General features: G+C 41.3%; 1 protein-coding gene across 1 annotated transcript; it reads left to right on the plus strand.

Annotated features, from left to right (window-relative positions):
• Positions 1–9414: 9414 nt before the first annotated feature.
• On the plus strand, positions 9415–26498 carry slc37a4b (solute carrier family 37 member 4b). The gene is made up of 10 exons (XM_052117605.1): positions 9415–9473; positions 10192–10658; positions 11050–11282; positions 15915–16167; positions 17738–17893; positions 18074–18159; positions 25275–25388; positions 25538–25603; positions 25699–25837; positions 25982–26498. Exons 2-10 carry the CDS (start codon positions 10511–10513, stop codon positions 26146–26148), a joined length of 1362 nt encoding a protein of 453 aa, XP_051973565.1. The 5' UTR covers positions 9415–9473; positions 10192–10510; the 3' UTR covers positions 26149–26498.
• The last annotated feature ends 381 nt before the right edge of the window (positions 26499–26879 follow it).

A 26879-nucleotide genomic window follows, 5' to 3' on the forward strand; every position in this document is an offset into this window, starting at 1 on the left:
TTCCTCTGTCTGATCATTGGGGGGAAAAAACATGACCTTATTCTCTCCTCTTTACAGACTCATAAGTTCTGAAAGATATGCCTTCATGATTTCCATAATTGCATTGAGTTTGTCCCACACATGCATCATTTTAAATGTAAAATCAGCCATAAAATTTAAATGGATGCCAAATACATTTATTTTATTTTATCATTTATTTAATATTTGTTTAGTTTTTTTTTACAGTTTCATTATGTTTTTAATAATTTTTTTTAATTTGCATGTAATTAAATGACTACGCATTTAATGATTTATTTTAATATTTATTTAATTATTTAATTTTGAGTAATTTGGTCGTCCATATTTTTATACATATCAATGTAAACTCAAAATAATTACTTGTAAATCGTACAAAATATGCATATAAACAAACATGCTACAAAATGTAGTAAGTATAATAAATGTGAACACATATCTAAATATTTAAAGGGCCAATCATACATTATGAAATACTTTAACTTCAACAAACACTGTAAATACTGAAGAAATGAACAAATAGGCTCTTGCCGCATATATGCAGGAGGTTGGTCAAACCTGTGCAAAGCCATAACCCATAAACCTAAACCTTGTTGCTTTTTTTACAAAGTACATTTGATATAGTATTATAGTATACTAGTTTCCAACCTTGTTTTGCATTAAAACGGTATTTCAAACAGTGACATCAGCTTGTATAATTATTATTATTATTATTAATAATGCAATATCATGACATCATATAAATTGATAGAACGTGAAATTTGCACAAAATTTAAAAAAGCTAAAATGTGATTAAAATTATGAAAAGTGAAATATGAAATTAAATATACACTCTCACTTACTATGGTGCATGAAGTCATATAAATGAACACTATATAGCCTATATGTGAAGACGCCCCTTCCCAGTTTGCTTAATACATTTTCAGTTGCATTACGCATACATGTTGTCAAAAGTCTGGTAAAACTAAAATTTACAAGCCAAAGTCAATTCTTTCTCCAGCGTGTCCATAGAGGGTTGACCATAGACACATCTCATCCAATATTCAGACTAGTGGTTGATCTAAATGGGTTTTTCAATGAGCGATTCTTAAATTCTAATATTTGGACCCCCAAATGGAGACTATTTGTCTAGATATCGTGGTTATACTCTGATACTATGGAAATATCAGATACTGAGTAGAATTGTTTTGTTTCTCTCATTTGTCTTCATAATACAATGCGCTCACCTGTGTTTATCCTTCTATCAACATAACCCTAGCAGCAGACATCATCTTAGTGACATCGGTATCTGCATGATAACAATAATTGAGACAATTAATCACATTCAATTTCACAATAGATGAACAGTAAACATTTGATGTACAATTTCAATAAAATATGTTTATTTTATGAATAAAGACAGGTAAAATTAACAAACGCAAAAAAACAAAACAAAACAAAAAAAAACCCAGCAAACAAACGAATACACCAGAATCAAATGAATTTATTATTTACTAATTAATAACATTTATTTGGTTTAAGTTTCTCAATAGCTTTCACCCCACTTAAAACACCACTTCTGGTCAGCACGTCACTCCATGAAAATTCACAGCTTCTATAAATTGTTTTCTATTTGCCACTGATCAAACACTAGTGCTGCATATTCTCTCTGGTTTGGCAGATCATTCAGTCCATGAGAGTCAGTGAGGATTTCAGGGCATTAAAGAAAAAAGAAAAAAGAAAAAAGAAAAAAGCTGGTAAAAAACATGTAAAAAGTACAATTCAGTTTTAGATCAGAATTCTGCTTTGGCAACTCACACACACACACACACACATACATTCTCTCGCTGTCTGTAATTTCAGCTGTCTGTTATATTTGGTTAGTCCATTGTGTTCTACAGCTATAGTCACAAAATAATTGGCATCACCAGGGATTCAGTTCTACATGTGTAACGATGGGCTAGCAATGACAGGCACACAATGAAGACGATGATGTGTGATGAACCCAAGGGCAGTTTATTTACCTAAAAGTGAAATCCAAAAACCATGAACAGTATACATAAACTTGACTTGACTTGACTTGACTTGACTTCCAAACAACGTTACAACACACAATACCTGACAATGGACAATGGCACACATGAGGCTTAAATATATGGACAAGGAAGAAACATGACAATGATAACCAATGACAAGACAGAACTGATAACAAGGTAACAAGGCAATAAACCAATGAAAGCAAGACACATGAACATGAAGGGAAACATGAAATCACATTACCAGGGAACAACATGACATGAAACAGGAACAGGAACTACACTTTCAAAATAAAAGACATGAAAAACATAACACACACAAACCTGACATATGAAAAACCCCATCTAGACAAAACAAAAAAACTAAGTTCAAGAGGACCACTTGGCGTGGTCACATGGCAGGACATGGAAACATGGTGAAACAAGGTGTGGGGTGTGGTCTGGTGAAAACATGGCATGGAGCATGAGACCAGGGCGGCGCCTTTGGTGGGTGGAGCTGAAGGATCGGAGAGACGAGGCGTAGCCAGAGGACCGACAGACCAAGGAGGACCTGGATGGACGAAGGAACTCCGTAAAGCCAATAGGCTGAAGGACCGCGTTGGTGCCAAGGGAACGCAGATCCGAGGTGATGTCAAGGGATCGACAGGCCAAGGCAGAGTCCAGGGCTCTGAGGGTCTAGGCGGAGTCAGAGGTTCAAAAGTTCTCTGTGTCTAGGATTTCTCCGAGGGCGATGATCGAGTCGGTGGCTTGGGGGAACCGGCTGATCAGGAGAACTCAGGGTGGGCACAAGGGCGGGAACCAATTCCAACTCAAATAGCCCAGTGAGAGATGGCTCTGGAATGGACAAGGTTTGAAACGCTGGCTCTGGGACGGACGAGACTTGCAACGCTGGTTCGTTGGCCATGGCAGATGTGGGCGTTGACTCGTTGTCAGTGGCAGGCTTGGGCGTTGGCTCGTTGACCAGAGGTGAGTCTGAGACTTTGCATGGAGCAGACTGAAGTTTGGCTTTGACATAGCATGGAGCATGCTGTGACATGGCATGGAGCAGGCTGAGGCGTGGCTGTGACATGGCATGGAGTAGACTCAGGACCCAGGGCAAAAGATGGCGTTGGCTTGGCGGCCATGACGTGGGACTCTGGCTTGGCATCCACCTCCCCCACAGTGAACAATGAACCACATATTAGTAGGGCAAGGTCGACATACTGAGCCAGGCTGTGGGTACTCTGACCGCCTGGCATCAGGGAAGAGATTGGGTCATTCAGTCCAAAGCGAAAACAGTCCTTGAGGGCAATCTAATTAAAATCGACAAGGTAGCAAAGACCACAAAACTCTGTGACATAACCATGATGCTTCCCTCTGAACTGCTCCTCTCCTCTTTTCTCCATCTTTCCCACCATGATATCTTTCTCTCTCCATCTTATATCGGTGTGTATTGTTTCAAAATGAAATGAATTCCATCTTCACTTCATTCTATCTACAAAATGTGTGTACTCCGATACTGATGCATTACTTTAACTGACAAATAACACCAGACCAACAGAGCAAAGCTCATTCTCTAGTTCTGTATTTAGATAATTTAATCAGGTCCAGTACATTCACCATACAGTTGTTTTGATGATGTGAGGTCCTAGGGCAGTTTGGCTGATTGCTGTATTGATGTCCTCTCTTTGGACACTGCTCAGTTTAAAACATCCTCTAAATCAGTGTTCCCCAACTTTTTTTCTGTCACAGCACACTTTTTACAACTAAAATATTCCATGGCATACCACTATCCCACATAGGCTAACCATCGACAATATTTTTCTTTTCTGTCCATCTTAGTTTGTCCATGCAAAAAAAAAAAACAAGTCACATAGGTAAGCTACGCTGTGTGAGGTCACAGGTGCCAAGAGTGCTAAATGGGTACTGAAAAAACAACAAATTTGCTTCTTTTCTAATTTGTTGATTTGTTCTTGCAATTCCACAACAAATTACAGGCATGCAAACGCATGAGGGGCAAAAAAGTTAAGAGAATCAATGGTCCACTAACATTTTTCATTTTAAAGAATAAGTTAAAAGCACCAATTTCAGCTATTTTAGTGATTCAAGTTTATTCAAGTTTACAATTGTGCAGAATTAGCTGCAAAATAAAGAGTATTTTGGTAAGGTTTGTAATTGTATATTAACTGATTAGTTCAGTGATTAGATATGTCACTAGGTGGCGACAAATGAGCATCTTATGTGCTATGAGTGAGTAAGTGAATCATTTTGAGTCATTCATGACCGAAATTTACAAAGAGACTTTCTAATGTTTAAGCATTAAAAGATCAAAGCAGATCTATAGTCTTCCTTAAGTCTGAGCATTATTTTTCATCCAAAAAGACAACAATAACAGTCTAATAATAGTGAGGTTCAATAACATCCTTACCTTATCCTTTATTAAAACTTGCATGGCTACAAATCTGCTGACTTCAGAATAAGAATTATAAATACAAATCAGATCTACAGTATAATTTTCCTACAGTAGCCTATTTAAACTGCTGAGCATGGCTTTTATCGCCCTCCATATGACAACAGTTGCAGAAAGCATCACAAAGTGGCGATTTTACGAGTTCACCACATAAAAAAGCGGGATGTGTGCACAATAAACATTAAAAACATGTATTTGGAAGAGAGAAAAAAGCTTGCAGTTGATTTGATAGCAGAAAGTAATAAAGGACTTGTTTATGTTTAAGTCTAAGCGGCCCGGTCGAACCCTTCACACGACCACAGCTCATCATCACGAGCCGCTCAAAGCGCGACACACATCAGGTTCAGCAGCGCTGCTTTAAGTGTGAGTAAAACGTGTGCGGTTGAGCAGATGACAGCCTGCTTTCAGAACAATAGCGTACTTATTGCCTCGTGTAAATAAATAGTTACCACTGAGATTATCAAACTGGTATATACGGTCCTTGGCGTTCCACTACACGACAGTACTCTCAAATCAACATAATTGTAGGTGCAGTCAGTCATTGTTTTCCTCTTTATACAAGTTTTTACTCAACGAAATCAAGAGTAATTATGTTAAAAATGGATCACTCACATTTAGTAACCTTATAAAAGTTGTTTTATTCTGTAGGGCTAGATGCCAAATTGTTAAAGTGATAGTTCATCCAAAAATGTTAATTACCTCACCCTCATGCCATCCCAGATGTGTATGAATTTCTTTCTTCTACAGAAATTATTAGAATATTTCAACTCTGTTGGTCCATACAGTGCAAGTGACTGGTGTGCCAGACCTTTCAAGTTCCAAAAATCACATAAAGGCAGCATCAAAGTAATCCGTAATCCAGTGGTTTAATATAAGTCTTTTGAAGTGTTACAATCACTTTGGGTGACTTGGTTTTTTTTTTTACCATAAACTATCTCTACTATCACTTTCAGAATGTGAGCATGAAAGTTGAGATTTATAGTAAAAAATGACTTGAATATTGATTGTTTCTCACCCTCATCTATCATATCACTTCTAAAGACATACAGTAAATTTCACCCCTGGAGTCATATGGATTACTTTTATGCAGCCTTTATAGGATTTTTGGAACATGAATGGTCTGGCCACCATTCAATTGCATTGTATGGACCTCCGGAGCTGAAGCATTCTTCTAGAAAATCTTCTGCGCTCCCGAGAACCTTCTACTAAATCCTGTCTGGCTAAGCAGGAATGTGATTGTAGTCGTGTGAACATCGGCATTCCTGGAAGGACCTTTGTTCAGTTTTGGGGATCAAAACCGACCCTGAATTGGCATTATTCTTATTGGACCGGTTAGCTGCAAAGCATGGAAAATATAGTGACATAAGGATTGATCTGTGTAATGTTAGCTAACTTGATCTTGCCTTCAACGCTGAGGAATTGCAAGCTACCTTGCAACTTTCAAATCATTTCAAAGATCTTCTCTTTATACTAAAAGTCAAGTAAACATGATCAATTTAACCAAATACACTGGTTTCTTGATCGTAGTACAACATATGACATACAAAACATAAAATTGTGCAACATAACAGTGCAGTGCAACAGTATGTGATATCAATATGCTATGTTAGCTGATAAGTAGTTTTAGTTTAGTCTCAAAGTTTGTAGTAAAACAATCCTGTGTCATTTATGCTACCTCATCTGTCAGCATGATCCCAGTGGATCACGTTCAGTCTCTTTGTACCTTAAGTCATTGTTTTGGCCGATGCACGCTCACGAACATCCCTTGTATTTGTGTTTTAATTGCAATAAAATGCTCTGAGGTTTCTGCTTTTAAGCTGTCTGTCCATGTTTCATGTCACTATCTGGCCATTGCCACAGAAAGTGTCTAAAGTGATATATAAAGGAATAATAAATACATCCACAGAATATAAATATTAGGTCATATATTACATATATTTATGATGCATATATTATATAAAGGCACGGTGAAACATATCTTGTGCCACGTAGTATCGCCATCTAGTGGCTGCAGTGCAATGGTTGGTTACATACTGTATTTGATTAGGGACAGTTCTCCTAAATCTTCATTTACTTACCCTCATGTCATCCCAGATGTGTATGAATTTCATTTTTTCTGCAGAACACAAATTAGGATTTTAGTAATAATATCTCAGCTCCGTTGGTCCATACAATGCAACTGAATGGGTGCTAAAATGTTAACCCTCCAGAAAGCACATAAAGGCAGCATAAAATGAATCCATACAACTCCAGTAGTTTAATCCATGGTTCATATGATAGGTGTGGGTGAGAAACCTAAATATTTAAGTCCATTTTTGCAAGTAATTCTTCTTCCTCCCCCATAGGGTGTGTATGCATGAAGAAAGTGAATCAACAAATACAAAAACAAGAAGAATGTGTGTATAAATATTGAATAAATATTGATGTGTTTCTCACAACACATATCATATAGCTTCTGAAGACATTGATTTAACCTCTGGAGTTGTATTGATTACTTTTATGTGGACATATGTGATTTTTGGAGCTAAGAAATATTGGCACCCATTCACTTGCATTGGATGGACCAACAGAGCTGAGATACTCTTCTAAAAATCTTTGTTCTTGTTCACCCATCCAGGATGGCATGAGGGTGAGTAAATGATGAGATATTTTTTTATTAGCAACCAGTCAGCCACTGTATGAAATTAATTAAATGGAATTCAAATTAAACGTTTCATTAAAACGTTAAAAATAACTATACTGATAAGTCAAACTTTAGGGTGGAATGGGCAAAAGGCACACCTAAAGGAAATGTAAGTCTTTATTATTTAAGAAATAAATGTATTGTTATTGATGGAGCAACATAATTTGAGTGAAAAGAAATAACAACAGAAGGTTTTGAATACAATTCAAACGTGGCAAGGGACCCTTTTACCCCACACTTGGGGGTACACTTGGGGTAAAAGACCCCTAAGGGGTTATAGTGACATAGTGTACTTACCGGGGCAATAGTAATAGGGCACAATTTGTTAACTTTTGCTATTACATTTGAGACAACAAGATGCTTTTTTGAGTAACAAATTAAGATAATGCTTATTCAAAATAACCACCACAGAAAATGGTGCATGATTTCCTGTTAATTGCAAAAACAATTGCCATTTTATAACATCTCAAGTATTTTATAAACAATTCTAATCTTCATTAAATCTATTCCCTGACTGAAGAAAAACAATGTGGGCCTTTAGCCTCGGCAACAGCGGGCTTTTATACCCCAAATGCTATCCGTTCACTTATTGGACAATTTTTTTTTCTTCGTTTTTTTCTAATCACCTTGAACAAAACTGAAAATGTAATGTTACTAATATGTATTTTGTCTAAAAATAAATGTGATTATTTCCAGGATGTTCAAAAGCTACATAAATTTACAACATTTTGAAAAATATTAAATATTAGATAAGTGTAAAGGGATCAATGGAAAGGAGGAGGCGAGAACCGGCTTTTCAATATAAATAATAGTTTAATAGTAAACTTAAAAGAAGACACAAACACACACATGACGGACATGCCCGCTAACGATCTCTCTCTCCCGCACGACACCCTGCAGTCGACCTTTATACCTCGGAGGCTTGATTAGCCTAATACGGGACCGGGTGTGTATGATCACGACCCGGCCCCACCCTCCACCCTGCCACATTCCTCCCTAGTTCTCTCAGGCTGGGGAGCCCCTGGCCTGACGTACACACCCCTCCTCTCTCTTTCCCTGGGGGAGGGCGCGCCTTCCGCACTGTCTGCTGGCAGGTCATCCCCATCTACCTGGACGAGGGAGGGGACAAGGGGAGGGAAACAGAAATAATTAAAATGGGGGGTACTTCCTGTAACAGTGTAGTACACCCCCAAAAAATGTAAAATTTAAAAGAACCAACGCAGAGCGACAGTGAGAGAGAGAGAGAGAGAGAGATGAAAAAAAAAAAAAGTCTTACTCGCCAGTTCTCCGATACGCCGCAGCTTGTTCCTTGGCCACTCCTCCACCCTCTATCGGACAACAGCCGCGCCTCTCCGGGCGGATCCGAGGCAGTCCTCCAGCCCCTGGCAGACGGAACACCCCGCAAGGTTCTCGGGGAACAGAAGGGGTCTCCCCCGCCCCTGGCAGCGGTTCTCCCGCATGAAACCCTGCAGTCGACCTTTATACCTCGGAGGCTTGATTAGCCTAATACGGGACCGGGTGTGTATGATCACGACCCGGCTCCGCCCTCCGCACTGCCACAATCAGATTGCCTCAAAATCAAACTTTAGACATTATAATCAATGTTCTCATGGAAGATGGAAATTTTGCATTTAATAGTGACAAACAGGTGTTAAGTGCTGTGGTAGTTTTTTTCTTTTTCCCTTTCTCCCCAATTTGGAATGCCCAATTCCCCATGTGCTCTAAGTCTTCGTGGTGGCGTAGTGATTCGCCTCAATCTGGGTGGTGGAGGACGAATCTCAGTTGCCTCCGTGTCTGAGACCATCAATCCGTGCATCTTATTACGTGTCTTGTTGAGCGCATTACTGCGGAGACCTAGCGCCTGTGGAGGCTTCACACTATTCTCCATGGCATCCACACACAACTAACCACGCACCCCACCGAGAGCGAACCACATTATAACGACCACGACGAGGTTACCTCTAGTTTTTGATGCTATTTAGTGTTTTGGGAGAAAATTAAATCAAAGAAGCCTTTTACCCCATTGTATTCTACTCACAAAAGCAAATATCTTTCCATTCAATTCAGCAGTTACACAATTTTACCTTTTAGTAGCTGTTTATATATATGCAACTGCTAACTGCTAAAAATGTTTACAGTAAAAGTAAAAAAAGAAACACAAATGTGCAATGAGGATTGCGCCCCCGCCCGTGAGAGAGAAAGATACCTAAAGCCCGCCCACTACTTCATGAATGACAACTTTACAGCCAATAGCAAGGGAAGGAGTTCCTGCAGCGGCGTGAATTCTGAACGAGAGCCCTGACAGCTTGAGGTACATTTTGTTCCCTAATCTTTACATAAGAAACCGTAAACTAACGTCAAAAATGTATGTCGAGAAGTATCTCTCACATAAGCGATACGTTTGTTATTAACGGTTCTGTAGCACGGAGGATGTGTGTTTAGGTTGGTTTTGACGCAGTGACGTCAGAGCGCCGTTGTATGTGTTTACTTGTTTATGATCGCTTTCAATGCGCGTGCTGGCGTCATCGCTTGCTTGCTCTTTCAAGGGCATTTCCACGGTCATGAAAAGCGCAGGATAATCCAGGCGCAGGTGTACCAACCCCAATTGTAGCCACTTGCCAAAAACATCTCTTAAATTTACATGTTACGTATTGCATATCATTATTTTATAAGGTAATCCTTTTCAAACCACATGTTAATAGTGCATGTGCCCACCTGTCATTTAAGCCAGCACGCATAGTTATTTTTATCCCATGTCTTGGCAGTGTTGTAAGGGGCATTCCCTGCATCGTGTTTCAAATTTATATACCACTGTCAAAAAAGCCACTTTAGATGGCCACTCTCAAGTAACTCTTGGCATTTAGGTGACTGAATGAGGGCTGTAGACAGTGCTGCTGATAATCATATGAAAGAATCCTTAGTCCTCAGATCTAGCTCAGATGCATGTGGATCCAAGCCTTACTGAAAGCAAGCATTGGGGTGCTACTTGCCAATAGAGCAAGTAAACTAAATTTGAAATGTTTTTTCAGGTACAGCAGTGAATGCTGAACGGAGAGAGGCCGTGCACAGATTTAAGGAATCTGGAGAGAAGCTGATAAAATTGACATCCCCCTTTGATGACAGATGAAATGAATCAGATCTTTGGATCACATTTTAAAAGTTTGAGTTTGTAATGTTTCATAAGGTTGGTTATTAGAACTGAAAGATTTCCAGACTATCTGATCTGGTTTCAGCACAAAATCACTGGTGTCACTGTCACTGGCCACTGGATCTTGGATTTGTTTTCTGATGTTTTCTTGAATTTCAGATTTTTAAATTATATTTGTTCGTCATCTCACTGGTGCAATCATGGCAGCAACTGGTTATGGATATTATCGCATTATTATATTCATGTCAATGTTTGTGGGATACATGCTGTATTACTTCAACCGGAAGACTTTCTCCTTTCTGATGCCTTCAGTGATGGAAGAAATTGACCTGGATAAAGAAGAGCTTGGTGAGTGTGCATGTCTTCTGTCTGTCCAGTAAAGGTTTTGGATTGGATTTTCAGATTATGTAGTGTAACACAGAATTGCTTTTTTAAAGCACAAGTGTGTCATTTCTTTACCTTTAGCTTCACCAAATGGAATTGCAAAAATATTGCACTTCTTCCATTGTTTGGACTAAAAGATACTTCCCACCCCAATCTCACACAATTGGATTTGCCAGTGTTGTCATGTCGGCCTGGTTGGGATGCTCAAAAATGTTCTTATTGTTAATAATATTTTTGTTAAAGCAACCTACTGTACAGTTAACTTTAGCATAAAACTACACATAATATCTTACTCAGAAAATTATTTAGGAGAGCTTTTTTCACATTTATGTTTTCCCCATTTCCTGTGATGCAGGTCTGATCACCAGCAGTCAGACTCTGGCCTACGCTATCAGTAAGTTTATCAGCGGAGTGCTTTCGGATAAGATCAGTGCTCGCTGGCTCTTCTCCATTGGGCTTTTCATCGTGGGCATCATAAACATCTTCTTCTCCTGGTCGTCTACTGTCATGATGTTCACCTTGCTTTGGTTCATGAATGGGTTTGGTCAGGGTTTTGGCTGGCCACCATGTGGAAAAGTGCTTCGGAAGGTAACGCTTTACCCACATTTCAATGGATCGTTCACACAAAAATGAAAAATCTGTCATAATATACTCACCCTTATGTTGTTCCAAACCCAATTTACTTTCTTCAATGGAATACAAAAATGGGAAAAAACTCACAGCACACCTGATAAATTATTAGCAAGTGTGTAGGAAAATCAACTGAGATAAGTAAACAAGACACAAAATCCCACACACTGCTAAAAATAAACAATTGAATGAATTTATACAACTTTTTAAGGACTGACAGCTTTAGTCACTATTTACTTTCATTGTATATAAAAAGAGCAACATCAGCAGCATTCATCAAAATATCTCCTCTTGTGCAACATGTAAAAAAAACAAAAAACTTATGCCAGTTTGGAACAACATGAGGGTGAATAAATGACATCATTATTAAAACATTTTGGTGAACAACTAAGGACAGATCCTCTCCTGTGAGGACTTGTTCAGTGGGTCTGACCCTTTGCCTTAAATCTAGTCAGTGTACACATGTATTCTGAGTTAGCACTGTGCCAGGAATAGTTGGGAATTCTAAACGCAGACCTTATACTGCTTGCTCTGGAGCCCCTTAGAGGATAGGGCAGGACATGTTTTTCTGAAATAGTTTTGTGTGCCTTCACAATAAGTTTTGTCTTCCCTCGCAATAGTTTTTCATTCCCTTGCAATAAATTGCAACCATAGTTTTCTGTAGTTATCATATTGTAATATTGATATTCATAGTAAAACAATAGTAATAATAGAGGAAAATGAAAACTAGTGTAATAAAAATCATAATTTTGCGGTTATTATGGTTTTACTGTAAATATTTGTAGTACAACTATAGTAACTACAAGATATGTGAAAAATAAATAATTTCACCATGTATATGCAGAAATGTATGTATAATGTGTGACAATTGATCAACTAAATTAAATTAAATTAACCATGATTAAACCATTGTTAATAACTTGATACAGTATACTGTATTAAAACTATGGTTTACCACAGTCAGGATTACTACAATATTAACATAGAAAAATTATTTCTGCCAAAAACTATGGTTACTACAGTCTACAATATTTCTATAGTAAAGCCATAGTAACTGCATAATTATGATTTTTATTACCATAGTTTTTGTTAATTATCTCTGTTGTTTCACTACAAATAACATGGTTAAAATATGGTTACCCTAGTAAAAACATGGAGGACTTATAGCGAGGGAACGCAAATCTATAAAAAATTTAATAAATAAATGCACTGTCCATGAAATCAATCTGGGATCCTTATTCAAATCTAATAAAAAAGGCAGCTGCAGTTATTGGTGCCAGACCAGCCTGGAAGCACATGTTGGTCCCAAAAACTCTTTATGTCATGGAATAAAATGATTTTAAGAGGGTGAAAACATGAATATTAGGCCCGTATCCAGCATGCTTTTGAATAAAGGAATATTTAGAGTTCAAAACAAGCTCAATCGACAGCATTTGAGGTATGATTATTTGCCGTTTAACTATCCAGAATCACTAGTATTGTTTGGCACAGCAGTCTCCTGTGGGGCTGAAGCGATTAGACAACGTCGACGTTGTCGAATAGTTGTTTGATCTCATTTAACGTAACATTAAATCGTATTAAACTCTAATGATGATGTATGAGAGCAGCACTGCAGCTCGCACCTGACTGAGGAGAGGAAAAATTGCACAGTCAGCTCACAGTCCAGATGCACTCTAAACTTTCCAAACAACTTCAGATGATGTAGATCACAAATTATGAGGGAATTTTTATGCAAAAATACAAAATAAGAAAATGCAGAAGCTATCTCATTGTGGAATAAGCAGAGCCGGAGCTCTTTAAAGGAAACAACCCAGCATTACATCTTAAATGCAGTTATATTTAATGCGTTATAGCTTTATTAATGTTAAAATAATATGGAAGCAGATCAAGAAAGTACCTAGAAAATCAGAAACTGGCATTTCTCTGTGCGGTCAGTGCCTCTTCTATGAGTTTCATAAAGTGTCCTTGATCTAAGGGGGATAGATTGAAACTGCACCCGGCTGATGCACACTCTCGCGGGTACTCTTGTCCCTTGAGCGCACACGCTTAACGCAGCAAGATTATAACGTGATGGCTTGTGACTTACTGAATCATAATATATGTGTCACTGTGCATTTCTTATCGTGAAGAAAATTGCAATATGCAGCTTTATTAATAAGAGTTTGTTGTTTTGTGAGATGGATTGAAGTGAACAGAAAGGTGAGGGAGGGTAGTCTCTGCTCCATTATACACTGCAACAAAATATATTTTTGATTTGATTTTGTTTTGGATTGTTTTCCAATATAAATATCTAAACCTCATTTAAAACAACTTACATTTTCTTTAGCAGCTATACTGCAGAAGAAAAAATTTCTATCTGAGAATGTTGAACATTATATTATAAAATATTTTAAAATGTCTAAAAATCCTTTAAAAAAAAGATGCATTCACCTGAGAAGCTGCATATAAGATATTTTGAGAATAGATCTTGAATATAAGAACAGCCGTGGCCGAAAGTATTTGACATAAATTTTGTGTTTTGCAAAGTTTGCTGCTTCAGTATTTGTAGATGCTTTTTTCACATGTTTCTATGGTATACTGGAAAACAATGATTAGCATTTCATACATTTTAAAGGCTTTTATTGGCAAAAACATTCAATATATTCAAAGAGTCAATATTTACAGTGTTGGCCCTTGTTCTTCATAACCTCTGCAATTCGCTCTGGCATGCTGGATATCAGCTTCTGGGCCAAATCCTGACTGATGGCGATCCATTCTTGCCTTATTAGTGCTCGGAGTTGATCACAATATGTTGGCTTCTGCTTGTCCACTCGCCTTTTGAGGATTGACCTCAGGTTTTCTTTGGGATTAAGATACAGGGATTTGCCTGGCCACGGATCCAAAATTTCAATGTAATGATCTCTGAGCCACTTCAATATCACTCTTGCCTTATGACATGGTGCTCCATCATGCACGGATCATCACCAAATTGATCCTGGATCATTGGGAGGAGTTGCTCTAGCAGGTCGGTTTCATACCATTCTTTATTCATGGCAGTGGTTTTGGGCAGAATTGTGAGAGAGCCCACTCCCTTGGATGAAAAGCAACCCCACACATGGATGGTCTCAGGACGCTTCACTGTTGGCACGACACAGGACTCATGGTAGCGTTCACCTTTTCTTCTCCGGACTATCGATTTTCCAGATGTCCCAAACAGTCGTAAGGGGGCTAGTCGTAAGAGAAAATAACTTTGCACCAGTCTTCTGCTGTCCAATCCTTGTACTTCCTGCAGAATTTCAGTCTGTCTTTGATATTTTTCTTGGAGAGAAGTGGCTTCTTTGCTGCCCTTCTTGACACCTTTTTTTTGCCAGGGCCAAAAACTGTGAAATTTGGGTTTTTGTTATGAAGTTCACTTTTTTGGCCATTGACGCTTTCTGCAATTATTTAAAATGCATCTGATTACTCTGCACATTAATCTAGAAACAATGTGAATCAACACCACAACAAATGAAGCAGAAAACTTTGCGAAACACAACATTTATGTCACTGCCAATACTTTTGGTCACGGCTGTATTTAGTCTATACTGCACTCGCAGAAGTATAATCAATACTATAAAATACACTTATATACAAAATACATGTATATTTAAGAGACATTCTCATAAAGCGCATCTAAATATCTTATATGTTGCTTCTCAAGTAATTGTATCTTGCTTTAAGGATTTTTAATATTTTAATTGGAAAACAAGACAAAAACATTTGATTTCAATTGGATTTTTTGCAGTGAATTTCTTTACTGAATTAAACTTAATGACAAGTATTTTTAACCTTTAAATTTAGAGTCAGGGCACAAGCTGAATAATTGGTTAAGAGCAAATGATTAATTGTTGCAATAATCACAGAATAGTCAAACAATCGTTCTAATAATCATTAGATTAATCGATTATCAAAATAATCGTTAGTTGCAGCCCTAGTCTCCTGCACAATGCAGCTGTTTACAGAAAGAGAGAATAAAAAGTATTTGGTATGCACACACCAAAGGTATTGTGTTTCACAGAATGTACAATTCTTCACAAACACAGTCTAACATGCACAAACACACATAAATAGCCATGCAGTCACTGTAGTTGAAGAAATCTGAAAACAAAAATTATATTTTGCATTAAGGAAATGAAGCCTTTTTAGGACAATTGCATTTTCATGAAAATTGAGCACTTTTCTCCCCTAAATTCACAATACTGTTATGCGTTCAGATGTTTTACTTTTGAGTGTTATGGAATACTCAATAGATTATTTTACATTAAAATCAGTATAAATTAAAAGGAGTACAACTATTACTACTATGATGTAAGATAACCTGACAAGTTAAACATTACATTTATCAATTAACAATAATGAGTTTTTTTTTTCTCTCATTACGGTAATGATAATTTTGGGGGAAATGTGCATAATAATAATGAAAGTAATATCACAATACAAAAAATCCTATTAGTTCTAAAAATACAGTTTGTTTTCTTTTAGCAAAATTAAATTGAGTATTTTTTGTATTTCATAACATGATATTATGCATAATTGTGTCTAATTAAAATGACTTCTTTCTGGCTTTTTCAGTGGTTTGAACCATCTCAGTTTGGGACGTGGTGGGCTGTCCTGTGCTGTAGTATGAACCTGGCCGGTAGTTTGGGACCCATCATCACCACAGTGTTGGTTCAGTACTATAACTGGAGAATCATCATGTCCATGTCTGGGGTCATCTGTATGGCCATCGCTGTTGTTTGCCTTCTGCTGGTGAAGAACGAGCCCAGTGATGTTGGGCTTCCCAGTATTGAGCTTGGAGCTAAAAAGGGCAAAGGAATGAAGGGAGGTAAGAGAAACATTTGTGTCGTCAGCGCTGGACTTTTATAATTCACTGTTTGACAAAAGCAAATATTTGCTACAGTACAATGCTGCTTTAGCCGTACAAGTATGGTCAATATATATGCATAAAATAACATTTTAAATCTTAACATTAGACATAACGATTGTGTTATGATCCCTTGTTGTCTGTCCCGTGTTTTCTGTTTCTCCCGTCTCTGTTCAAATTCCATGTCAAGTTTTCCTTGTTGTCCGCCCCGTGTTTCACTGTCTTCGTGTTAAAACTACATTTCCCATGATCCCCAGCACTCATCACTGCCAGCCGTGTGTCATTGTGCTCACCTGATTGTAGTTTGTCATCATCTTGTGTCCAGTGTATATATACCCTGTTTGTTCTCCATTCCCTTGTCTATCGTTGATGTTTGTGGACGCCTGTCTTCGTGCTGTTCCTCGTGTTCATCCTGCCGGTTCTGCCTTTCATGTTTTCCGTGTTTGCGTTTTGTTTCCCCATCGCGGGTATTTCCTTTGTTTGTGTTTTGTCCGTTAGTTTTCACCGTTGTTAAATAAAGTCACTGCATTTGGATCCAACTCCTTGTCTGCCTCCTCCTGCATCGTAACAGATTGCTAGTCCGATAAGGTCAAACGTTGTAACGTTTTTATAACTGCAGTATGTTCTGGCCAGATGGTAGTAATTAATTAATTGTCATTGTTACCAACAGCGGTCAACATAATTTCAAGACTCACATGTCCTTGGCAAGCGTAGTACTAAAGTATATATTTATATAAATGATTACCATTATAAAGAAAATAAACGTGTGCTAGCAAGTGAAAAGTTCTGCAGTGATTACAGTATAATTATTGTATTTCACTACACATGCACACAGACGTGTGTGGGATTAGAAATAAACCATATCAATTAAAGATCTTACATGTTGAGTAAGAAAAAAGCCATCTCTTGGTCACTTTTATATCCTTTCAGATCTCTGAGTTGTTGCCACCTCTGAAAAGCCAAGCCGATGTTGATTCGGGTTTTATTACAGACTCTGTCGCTTTCCCTTTTTGCTTGTAGACTGTGCACTGATCAGGGTTTCTTTGATTTTACAACTGGTAATTCCCTGGAGGTTTGCCGTTTTGAATGATCCATGGTCAATTTTTCTCATTCGTTGTGACAACAAACTTTCAGCTTCACACTACTCCCACACCACACACACGCTACAATAGCTGGAGCTTATTTTCTCTGTGTATGGACATGACGTGACGTCCACGGGTGAAGGACGTATGTATGCAATTTCCTGCGAAATAAAAATCATTATTATAGGTTTATCAAAGTGTATTTGGGTAAAGACATGGTTTGGAAGATGGATTTTTGTTGCACTCTCTCATTAATAACATTTTGTTTAACAAAATAAATAATTTTACATAGTGTAGCTTTAAATATTTCGGGCAATTGAGGGTCAAACAATTCATTAATACACATTTTAAAAACATTCTATACTATTTATACTGTCATGATTCAATGTTATATTCACTGTTGTTGCAATGTTTATAAATCACTTTTGTCAATCAACCCCTTTTTCCAGCTCCTAATGATGAAAGCACCTTGAAAGACTTCCTGCTGTCTCCCTACCTTTGGGTGCTGTCTGCGGGCTACCTGGTCGTGTTTGGGGTGAAGATCGCCTGCACTGATTGGGGTCAGCTCTTTCTCATGCAGGAGAAAGGCCAGTCTGCAATGATGGGTCAGTTGGTTTCTTTACCTGAAGTATCAGTGTTTGGGTTCTCATGCATTCAAAAACATTATAGATTCCTCTTGAACTTTAAGATTAAATCAGAATGTGTTCTGGAAACAGCCATTCTCCCTCTATGAGTTCCAAAGCTGGCTGTGTTGTTTTTGGTCAATGTGTGTTTGTTTTCTGCAGGCAGTTCGTACATGAGTGCCCTTGAAGTTGGTGGCTTTTTTGGCAGCATTGGAGCTGGTTATCTGTCTGACAAGGCTGTTGCCAGGGTGTGTACAAGGGCAATGTAAACAGGCCATTAATAAGTTGATTTCCATCTACAGCTCTGAAAAAATTAAGAGACCACTGCAAAATTATCAGTTCTCTTTCATCATCTCGTGTTCGAGATCCACCTATGGGAAGGGCATCCGCACCTGACCTCTGCAGAAGCATCCAATTGCACCAAGTCTGGCCTGACAGACAGAAGCGCGTGTCCAATGCTCGGTAAGGGACCCGCCCCTTACCAAGTGCATAAAACACTCGTACGCGCTATCTTACCTCAGTTGTTATTCGCTTCTCGCGACCTCTTTGCTTCGCAGCTCTACGGTTTTCGCTGAATTCACCACAGTCAACAGGAGGAAATATCCATTCGATCAGCCTCCGCCAGGAGTGATTGTCAGACGGTTGCGTTTAGTTGCGATTATTTCGGGTTGCAAGCCACCCACGCTCGCTACCTGGATTTGCTCAGGCTGCCCGCCTGTTTCTCAGCTTTCACCTCTCCGATGGATCACAAGCTCTCCGGTCCCACTAACCCACCGGACGTGCAGTCGCGTGCATGCCCTGCCGCCTGCGGTTCACTCATTGCCGCGAGGGATGCCCATCCCTTCTGTGTGGTGTGCATGGGACTAAGACACGCGCAGGAAGCGCTTTCACTTCCTGAGAACTGCACCCATTGCCTCGCCCTGCCTAGGAAGCTTCTTCGACGAAGACTCAAAGTTGCATCCTCCCAAAGCACGGACGAACATTACGACTCGGACGCTGGAGTAGGTGAAAGCGTTACAGCTCCGGGGACTTCCCAGAGCATGCCTGCTCTCAGTTGGGCTTACCAGTCTAACTAGGGCCTACTCGAGGAAATCCTTCCCGGTATTTCCTAGTTCGACTACGAGCCGCCCGGCTCAGGCGAGGACGAGGACCCCGCTATACTTGAGGGCTCGGACGACGAGGAAACCACCCCGTCCGCCTAAGCTCCCCCAGTTAGCGGCTCGGCTACACTGCCACACACGTTCCTTCTCGAGGTGTGTGAGCGAGCGGCCGCTCGTCTCGGCATGGAATGGCCGGCCTTCCAGAACGCCGCCGACCAAGAGAGGGATGTGTATGACGGCAAACTCCTAGGTCCCCCTCCCGGTCCTAGGAAGCAGCTCATGCTTGTACTCCCTGCATGCGCTAAGCACATGCGACACTATTGGAAGGACCCGCTAGATCTTAAGCACGGCTTAGCGGGTCTGGAGGTTAAGGATATGGCAGCGTGTGGCATGGGCGACCCTCCCACCATCGAGCCCTCGATCGCCAGACACCTTAACCCCTCGCAGGGAGGGTTACTGGCCCCTCCTAAGCCAGTTCTCCCTAATAAGATGGACCGCTTCTCAGCATCTGTCTTCCAGGCCTCGTACAAGGCCTCGGCTCTCGCGTACGGGCTCTAAATGTTTCCTCCCTCCTCTCGGCCTACCAGGCCGAGCTGTTGGAGGACATGAGTACTCATTTGGAGAAAGGCGTGCCATCGCCGACGCTGTGGAAGGAGATCGTTACCGTGAACGACCTGGTCCTTCGTAACGCCCGCCAGGCCGTCCAAGCCGGCGGACGCTCCATGGCCCTATGTGTTGTGGGGGAACGGGCCCTCTGGCTCAATCTCTCTGGTCTGCCTGACAGCGAGGAAAGACGCATAGCAGGAGCCCCAGTGGAACCAGGCTAGGCTCTTTTTGGCCCTGCTGTTGCACTTATGCAACAGCGGTGCGATGATAAGAAGAAGGAGGATGAGGCGTTTAAACTGTGCCTGCCTAGAAACACTCCACACCAACCCCCCGCACGGCCCCCTCAGGCCCCAGCCACAGGACGGCTGTACCATAACACAGCCAGGCCTAAGGCTCGCAGCAGGCCACCCAGCCAGCAGCCTAGCCAGCAGCCCAACCATCCTCCTAAACATCCTTCGCGGCAGCTGCAGCAAAAAAGCCCACCCACTCTACCCCGTCGGACGGGAAGAGGAAGAGGCCTACCTGATGCTCAGCTCCAGGGGCTTCTCGGTCCAGGTTTTCAGGCGACCAGCCCAGTGGACACAAGCTTGAGTTTTTCCCCCCCCCTTTACCCAAAAGGAGGAAGTCCTCAGCTCGAGGGCCCCTTTTCCCTCGTTTGGGTGCCCAACCCCAGTTCAATATGGACATGTCACAAGTTCAGGTGTGGTCCATAAAAGAATTCCCCTCCCAGCTTCCAGTTCCAGAACTGGGGGGAAATTCTCTATCCAAGAGTGCCCTTCACACACATTCAATAAAGGTTCAATTCCCTGTGTGTGTTTCAAAAATAAAAACAACAAAAAAACAAGAACAACAAAAATATCAAACACTGAGAGCGAAAGCTCTGCCAAGTGCTTTTGTTCCTCTGAAATTCTACATGTCGCCCCTAAGTTGTCCACTAGATGGCGCCATTGTATCACAAATGAACAATCCGGTTGTTTTGCCTGCCCTAGGCAACTCGCCGGTGAGTGTGGGCTCTCTCACGTCACACGTGACAGTCTGGCAGTCTGTGTCTGCCCCAGAATGGGTGATTCGCACCATTTCGAAGGGCTACAGACTTCAGTTTGCCAGGAAACCCCCACGTTTCAGCGGAGTTATCTTTTCTCACACAGAAGAGAGCTCCGCGCACATTCTGAAAGACGAGATCTCTCACTTCTTCCTATTCTGGATCTCAGAGTGTTGAACAAACATTTAAGGAAATACAATTTCAGAATGTTAACCCACAACGTTCTCTCTCGTGCAATAAAACAGAGCGATTGGTTCACGTCAATCGATCTGAAAGATGCGTTTTTCCACATCAACATTTACCCGCCACACAGGAAGTTTCTTCGTTTCACCTTCCAAGGCATATGTTACGAATTTACAGTTCTTCCATTTGGCCTAGCACTCAGTCCAAGAGTGTTTTGTACGTGTGCGGAAGCAGGGTTAGCCCCGCTGAGAATAGTGGGGCTCAAAATCCTGACTTACATAGACGATTGGCTGATTATAGCCGATTCGAGAGAGATCGTATTGCAAAACACTGCCCGTGTGCTTGCTCACATCACAGCGCTCGGCTTCAGAGTGAACGTGAGCAAGAGCAATTTCACTCCCGCGCAGAGAGTTACTTTTCTGGGTCTGGAGCTGAATTCGGTTACAATGCGCGCGCATCTCTCACAAGAGCGCGTTCTCTCCTTAATGAATTGCCTCTCACAATTCAAAGAAGGAACGAGAATACTTTATCGCGCATGTCTCAGGCTACAGGGTCTTATGGCTGCGGCTATACATGTCCTGCTTTTGGGCCTTCTGAGAATGAGGGCGTTCATGAAGTGGGTTTTAACTCTTCATCTCAGCCCTTTAAGCGATCTCCGCCGCTCTGTCACAGTGACGCTGCGTGCACAGCAGCTGCACCACTGGAGGAACGCAGAGTTCTACGCGCATGGGACCCCTCTCGGGCGATTATGCTGCGGAAAGTAGTGACGACAGACGCGCCCTTAACAGGATGGGGAGCCACGCAAGAGGGCAGAACAGTGAATGGTGTGTGGCCGAGCACACTTCACTCAGCCCATATAAATTATTTAGAGCTCCTCACTGTGTGGAAGGCTCTGAATCACTTTCTGCCCCGCGTGCAGGGGCATCATGTGCTGGTGCGCTGCGACAACACGACAGGGGATGCGCTCCTCCAAGCTGCATGCTCTCGCTCACAGGCTGTTAGTATGGAGCAGGCGGCACTTCCTGTCGCTACGGGCGCACCCATGTCCCGGGCATACTGAACAGGGGCGCAGACCTCTTGTCAAGGGGAAACCCGCTCTACAGAGACTGGCGCCTCCATCCTCAGATAGTGTGTCTACTGTGGAGGAGGTTCAGCCAGCCAACCGTAGATCTCTTCGCCTCGCGCGAAAACGCCCATTGTCCTATGTTCTTCTCGCTACGGGACGAGGACGCCCCCCTCGGTGTGGACGCACTGGCCCACCCGTGGCCCAACGTGCTGCTTTATGCATTTCCTCCCCTTTGCCTCATAACGCCGTCTCTGGCCAGGGTGAGGGAACAGAGCTTGACCATGATTTTAATAGCTCCCAGGTGGCCCAAGGCGCCATGGCTGCTGTATGCCCAGCCATGGCCCCTCCCACTTCGCACAGACCTTTTGTCTCAAGCGAACGGGGAAATTTATCACCCACACCTGACAGGGTGGCTCTCTGGGCCTGGCCCGTGAGAGGGCCAACTTAAACACATTGGGGCTCCCCCCACGTGTTGTGGCCACCATTCAGTGTGCCAGAGCCTCTTCGACACAGTCTCTTTACGACTGTAAGTGGCGTGTGTTCGAAGAGTGGTGTGAAGGGCGACGGGTAACGTCATATCAGTGCTCAATCACCGACATCTTATGCTTTTTACAGGACCTTATGGACAAGGGAAGATCCTTTTCCACTATTAAGGTCTATTTAGCGGCTATCGCTGCATGTCATGTGGGGTTCGACAGCGCTACGGTGGGGCAACACCCCCTTATTCGTAGGTTTATGAAGGGCGCACGCCGCTCTCTTCCAGTCCCCAGGAGAGTCTCCATGGTGCTGGATGCAATGTCTCAACAGCCGTTTGAGCCCCTGGGGAGTATTTCCCTTAAGAATTTGTCTTTCAAGACAGCTTTGCTCTTGGCCTTGGCATCTGCCAAGCGGGTCAGTGATATGCATGCATTCTCTGTTCATCCCTCGTGCACTAAATTCTCTCTCAGTGGAGATAAGGTTTTTCTCAGGCCCAACCCGGCCTTTATGCCAAAATGCTTCCCGGCATTCACTTGTGAGGTGATTGAGCTCTCGCTGCTCCACCCAGCTCCTTTCTCCTCCACAGAGGATCAGAGGTTGAACGCTTTGTGTCCTGTATGTGCCCCTGTGGGCATACTTAGACAGGACCAGCTCGCTTAGAAAAAGCCACCAGCTTTTCATCTCTTGGGGCCCCCAAGACTCAGGGAACCCCATTTCCAAGCAACGCCTTTCTCATTGGCTTGTGGAAGCTATATCTTTGGCATATGAATCAAAGGGAGTGCAGCCCCCAGAGGGCATCAGAGCTCACTCCACTAGAGGTATGGCTGCCTCTTGGGCTCTATTTAAGGGAGTCTCTTTGCAGGACATATGTGCCGCTGCAAGCTGGGCCTCTCCCCATACGCTTGCCAGATACTACCGGCTAGATGTCACCAGAACCCCGGTAGCTCATTCTGTCCTGGGTGTCGGCTCTTTGTAGCTTTGTGCTCTTAGGCCCTCCACCCCTCCTTAAGTCTGGGCTGCCTAGTCCAGCACTTTAAAGTCACTAAGCATGTTTCTACTCTACACCTGCCACCATATATTCACCATGAGAGTGCGGTCAGGTTTATTCACCTAATGCATGTTACCATATGCTATTCTTTGTTGCTAAAGTGGCTTCCTCACTTTGTGGGGTGGTTTCCGTGTGACGTGTCATGCACCGCCTTTCGAGGTGACCGCCCTCTGGCTTTCAGGGCCTCATTGTAGTGTATTGGGCAATCGGGAGCTGTCCATATCTCCCATAGGTGGATCTCGAACACGAGATGATGAAAGAGAACAATAGGTTACTATCGTAACCCTGCTCTCTGAAACATCGAGTGGAGAGATCCACCAAGCTTGCCCCGCTTGCTGCACGAGAAGCTTAATATGCTCACTGAGGTAAGATAGCTGCGTACGAGTGTTTTATGCACTTGGTAAGGGGCGGTCCCTTACCGAGCATTGGACACGCGCTTCTGTCTGTCAGGCCAGACTTGGTGCAATTGGATGCTTCTGCAGAGGTCAGGTGCGGATGCCCTTCCCATAGGTGGATCTCTCCACTCGATGTTTCAGAGAACCGGGGTTACGATAGTAACCTATTGTTTCTCTGTGATTGAGTAAAATTAAAAATTTTGTTTTATTCTATAACGTACTGACAACATTTCTCCCAAATTCCAACTGAAAATATTGTCATTTAGAGCATTTATTTGCAGAAATTACAGCTGGTCAAAATAACAAAAAAGATGCAGTGTTTTCAGGCCTCGAGTAATGCAAAGAAAACAAGTTCATATTCATTTTTAAACAACACAGTACTACTGTTTTAACTTAGGAAGAGATTAAAAATCTATTTTTGGTGGAATAACCCTGATTTTCAATCACAGCTTTCATGCGTCTTGGCATGCTCCCTACCAGTCTTTCACATTGCTGTGTGACTTTATGCCACTCCTGGCTCAAAAATTCAAGCAGCTTGGCTTTGTTTGATGGCTTGTGGCCATCCATCTTCCTCTTGATCACATTCCAGAGGTTTTCAATGTGGAGATTGAGCTGGCCATGACAGGTCCGGTGGTCCTCCATCCACACATTGATTGACCTGACTGTGTGGCATGGAGCATTGTCCTGCTGGAAAAACAAATCCTCAGAGTTGGGGAACATTGTCAGAGCAGAAGGAAGCCAGTTTTCTTCCAGAATAACCTTGTACGTGGCTTGATTCATGCGTCCTTCACAAAGACGAATCCGCCCAATTCCATCCTTGCTGAAGCACCCCCAGATCATCACCGATCCTCCACCTGGTCATCTTATGGTTAGACGGAGACCTGGAGAGGCCTTCAAGCCACAGTGTCTGTAAAATTTGGTGGAGGATCAGTTCCTGTCTCTAGAATCTCTAGAATGTGATTAAGAGGAAGATGGACGGCCACAAGACATCAAACAAATGAGGAGTGGCATAAAGTCACACAACAGCAATGTGAAAGACTGGTAGAGAGCATGCCAAGATGCATGAAAGTCGTGATTGAAATCAGGGTTATTCCACCAAATATTGATTTCTGAACTCTTCCTAAGTTAAAACATTACTATTGGGTTGTATAAAAATGAATATGAACTTGTTTTTTTATTTTTTTATTTTGACCAGTTGTCATTTTCTGCAAATAAATGCTCTAAATGACAAGATTTTTATTTGGAATTTGGGAGAAATGTTGTCAGTACTTTATAAAACCAAAAAAATAATTTTACTCAAATACATACCAACCAATAGTAAATCCAGAGAAACTGATAATTTTGAAGTGGTCTCTTAATTCTTTCCAGAGCTGTAGATATTGGATTTGTATTGCAGCAAAGATGTTAAATGCACAATAACTTCTGTATGTATGTAATGTTGTACAGCAAGGGTTGGGGACCTATGGTAACCCTCGTCATGGGCTGCTTCTGATGATGATGGCAGGTATGGCTGTGTCCATGTACCTCTTTCGGGTCACCATCACGCCAGAGACTCCAGAGGTAAACTTGTTTATTTTCAGTGTTTTATTTTTCATTGTAGAATCTATATGAGGATGAGCCTGTACCTATTTATATTTGGGAAATTTTTCCAGAATAATATAACTCTATTTGCAAGTTCTTACATTAAATACATATATCTGCTTTCTTAGGAAGTACCGCTTTGGGGTTTGGCTCTCCATCCAGTTTCAGTTCTCACTGGTGTTTCAGAGAAAGAGGTATAGATCCCCAGTCTTTCACTAGAATCATGTTTAAGCTGATTTCGCCATCACCATGATCATCATGCTTAAATGAGCTTTTCTCTGTTTTATAGCTTTGGATTTTGATTCTTGGTGCAGCATTTGGATTTTCCTCATATGGACCAATTGCTTTGTTTGGGGTGATTGCGAGTGAGAGTGCCCCCTCCAATTTCTGTGGGACGTCCCATGCCATAGTAGCTCTGATGGCAAATGGTAAGTCTTCTGAAAAATTAGTTTCATGATACATCATGAAGATAGATCTAGTCAAGTCACATTTTTACTGCTGAAATTCTCCATGTCAACATATTTTCCTCACAGTTTGAATACGGGCTTAATTATTGTTGATTTGTTTTTCAGTTGGTGCGTTCATGGCTGGTCTGCCGTTCAGCACCATTGCGAAAAACTACAGCTGGGACACGGCATTCTGGGTAGCAGAGGTCACCTGTGCCATAACAACAGTTTGTTTCTTCTTTGTGCGTAACATGCGCACAAAAATGGGCCATGAACATAAAAAGATGGACTAATCCTCTGAAAATTAAGTAATCAGTGAGCCATGCCAATGTAACAGCATGCTGCCAATCAGAGACCGTTAGGACATCTGTTCTGAAAAAATGGCTTCATGGTTGTAATGTCAGTGTTCCTGTTATTTGTAGTAAAAACATATTTTTTTAAATATGCTCTCAGATCACGTTCAGTATTACATTATAGCAAACCTTTTGTCATCAGAAATGGCACTTAATTCTCTTTTTAGCAAGAGAAAATGTAGCTCCATGGTACATCTATCAAAAGAATAAAACCTTTACTGTTTTTAAAAATAGAAATGTTTACGTTCTTTCTAAATCTTAAGAGAGTTTTTTTTGTTTTGAAGGGTGAGGGTCAAAATCCCTTGTCTCTTCAGATATATCAATACATATATATATATATATATATATATATATATATATATATATATATATATAATATATCCTTTTATATCAATATCTATCTGTATTCTGTTGCTTAACTTATTTAATAAAGTGATGAATTAACTATATGCATGATCACATAATCAATTCTATTTTCTTATGCATAACTGAAATATACTTTGAATCATATGTGTGTTGAATGCTAACTAGTCTCTTTTAGGAACATTCCAGAGACTTTCTCTCTTTCCTGCACGTAGGCTGAAGGTCTTTTGGGGATAAGCTTATCTGTAAGGCTCCAGTCTCTTCGGGGGGCAGGGAGAATGCATTAAACATAGGTTCCAGATGTATTC

This window comes from Xyrauchen texanus, chromosome 44 (genome assembly GCF_025860055.1).
Source record: "Xyrauchen texanus isolate HMW12.3.18 chromosome 44, RBS_HiC_50CHRs, whole genome shotgun sequence".
NCBI lineage: Eukaryota > Metazoa > Chordata > Actinopteri > Cypriniformes > Catostomidae > Xyrauchen > Xyrauchen texanus.

Coding starts and splice junctions, on each gene's coding strand:
- slc37a4b (XM_052117605.1), top strand. CDS start 10,511: ATGGCAGCAACTGGTTATGGATATTATCGCATTATTATATTCATGTCA. Junction 11,283..15,914: donor GTGGAAAAGTGCTTCGGAAG/GTAACGCTTTAC, acceptor TGGCTTTTTCAG/TGGTTTGAACCATCTCAGTT. Junction 25,389..25,537: donor TCACGCCAGAGACTCCAGAG/GTAAACTTGTTT, acceptor CTGCTTTCTTAG/GAAGTACCGCTTTGGGGTTT.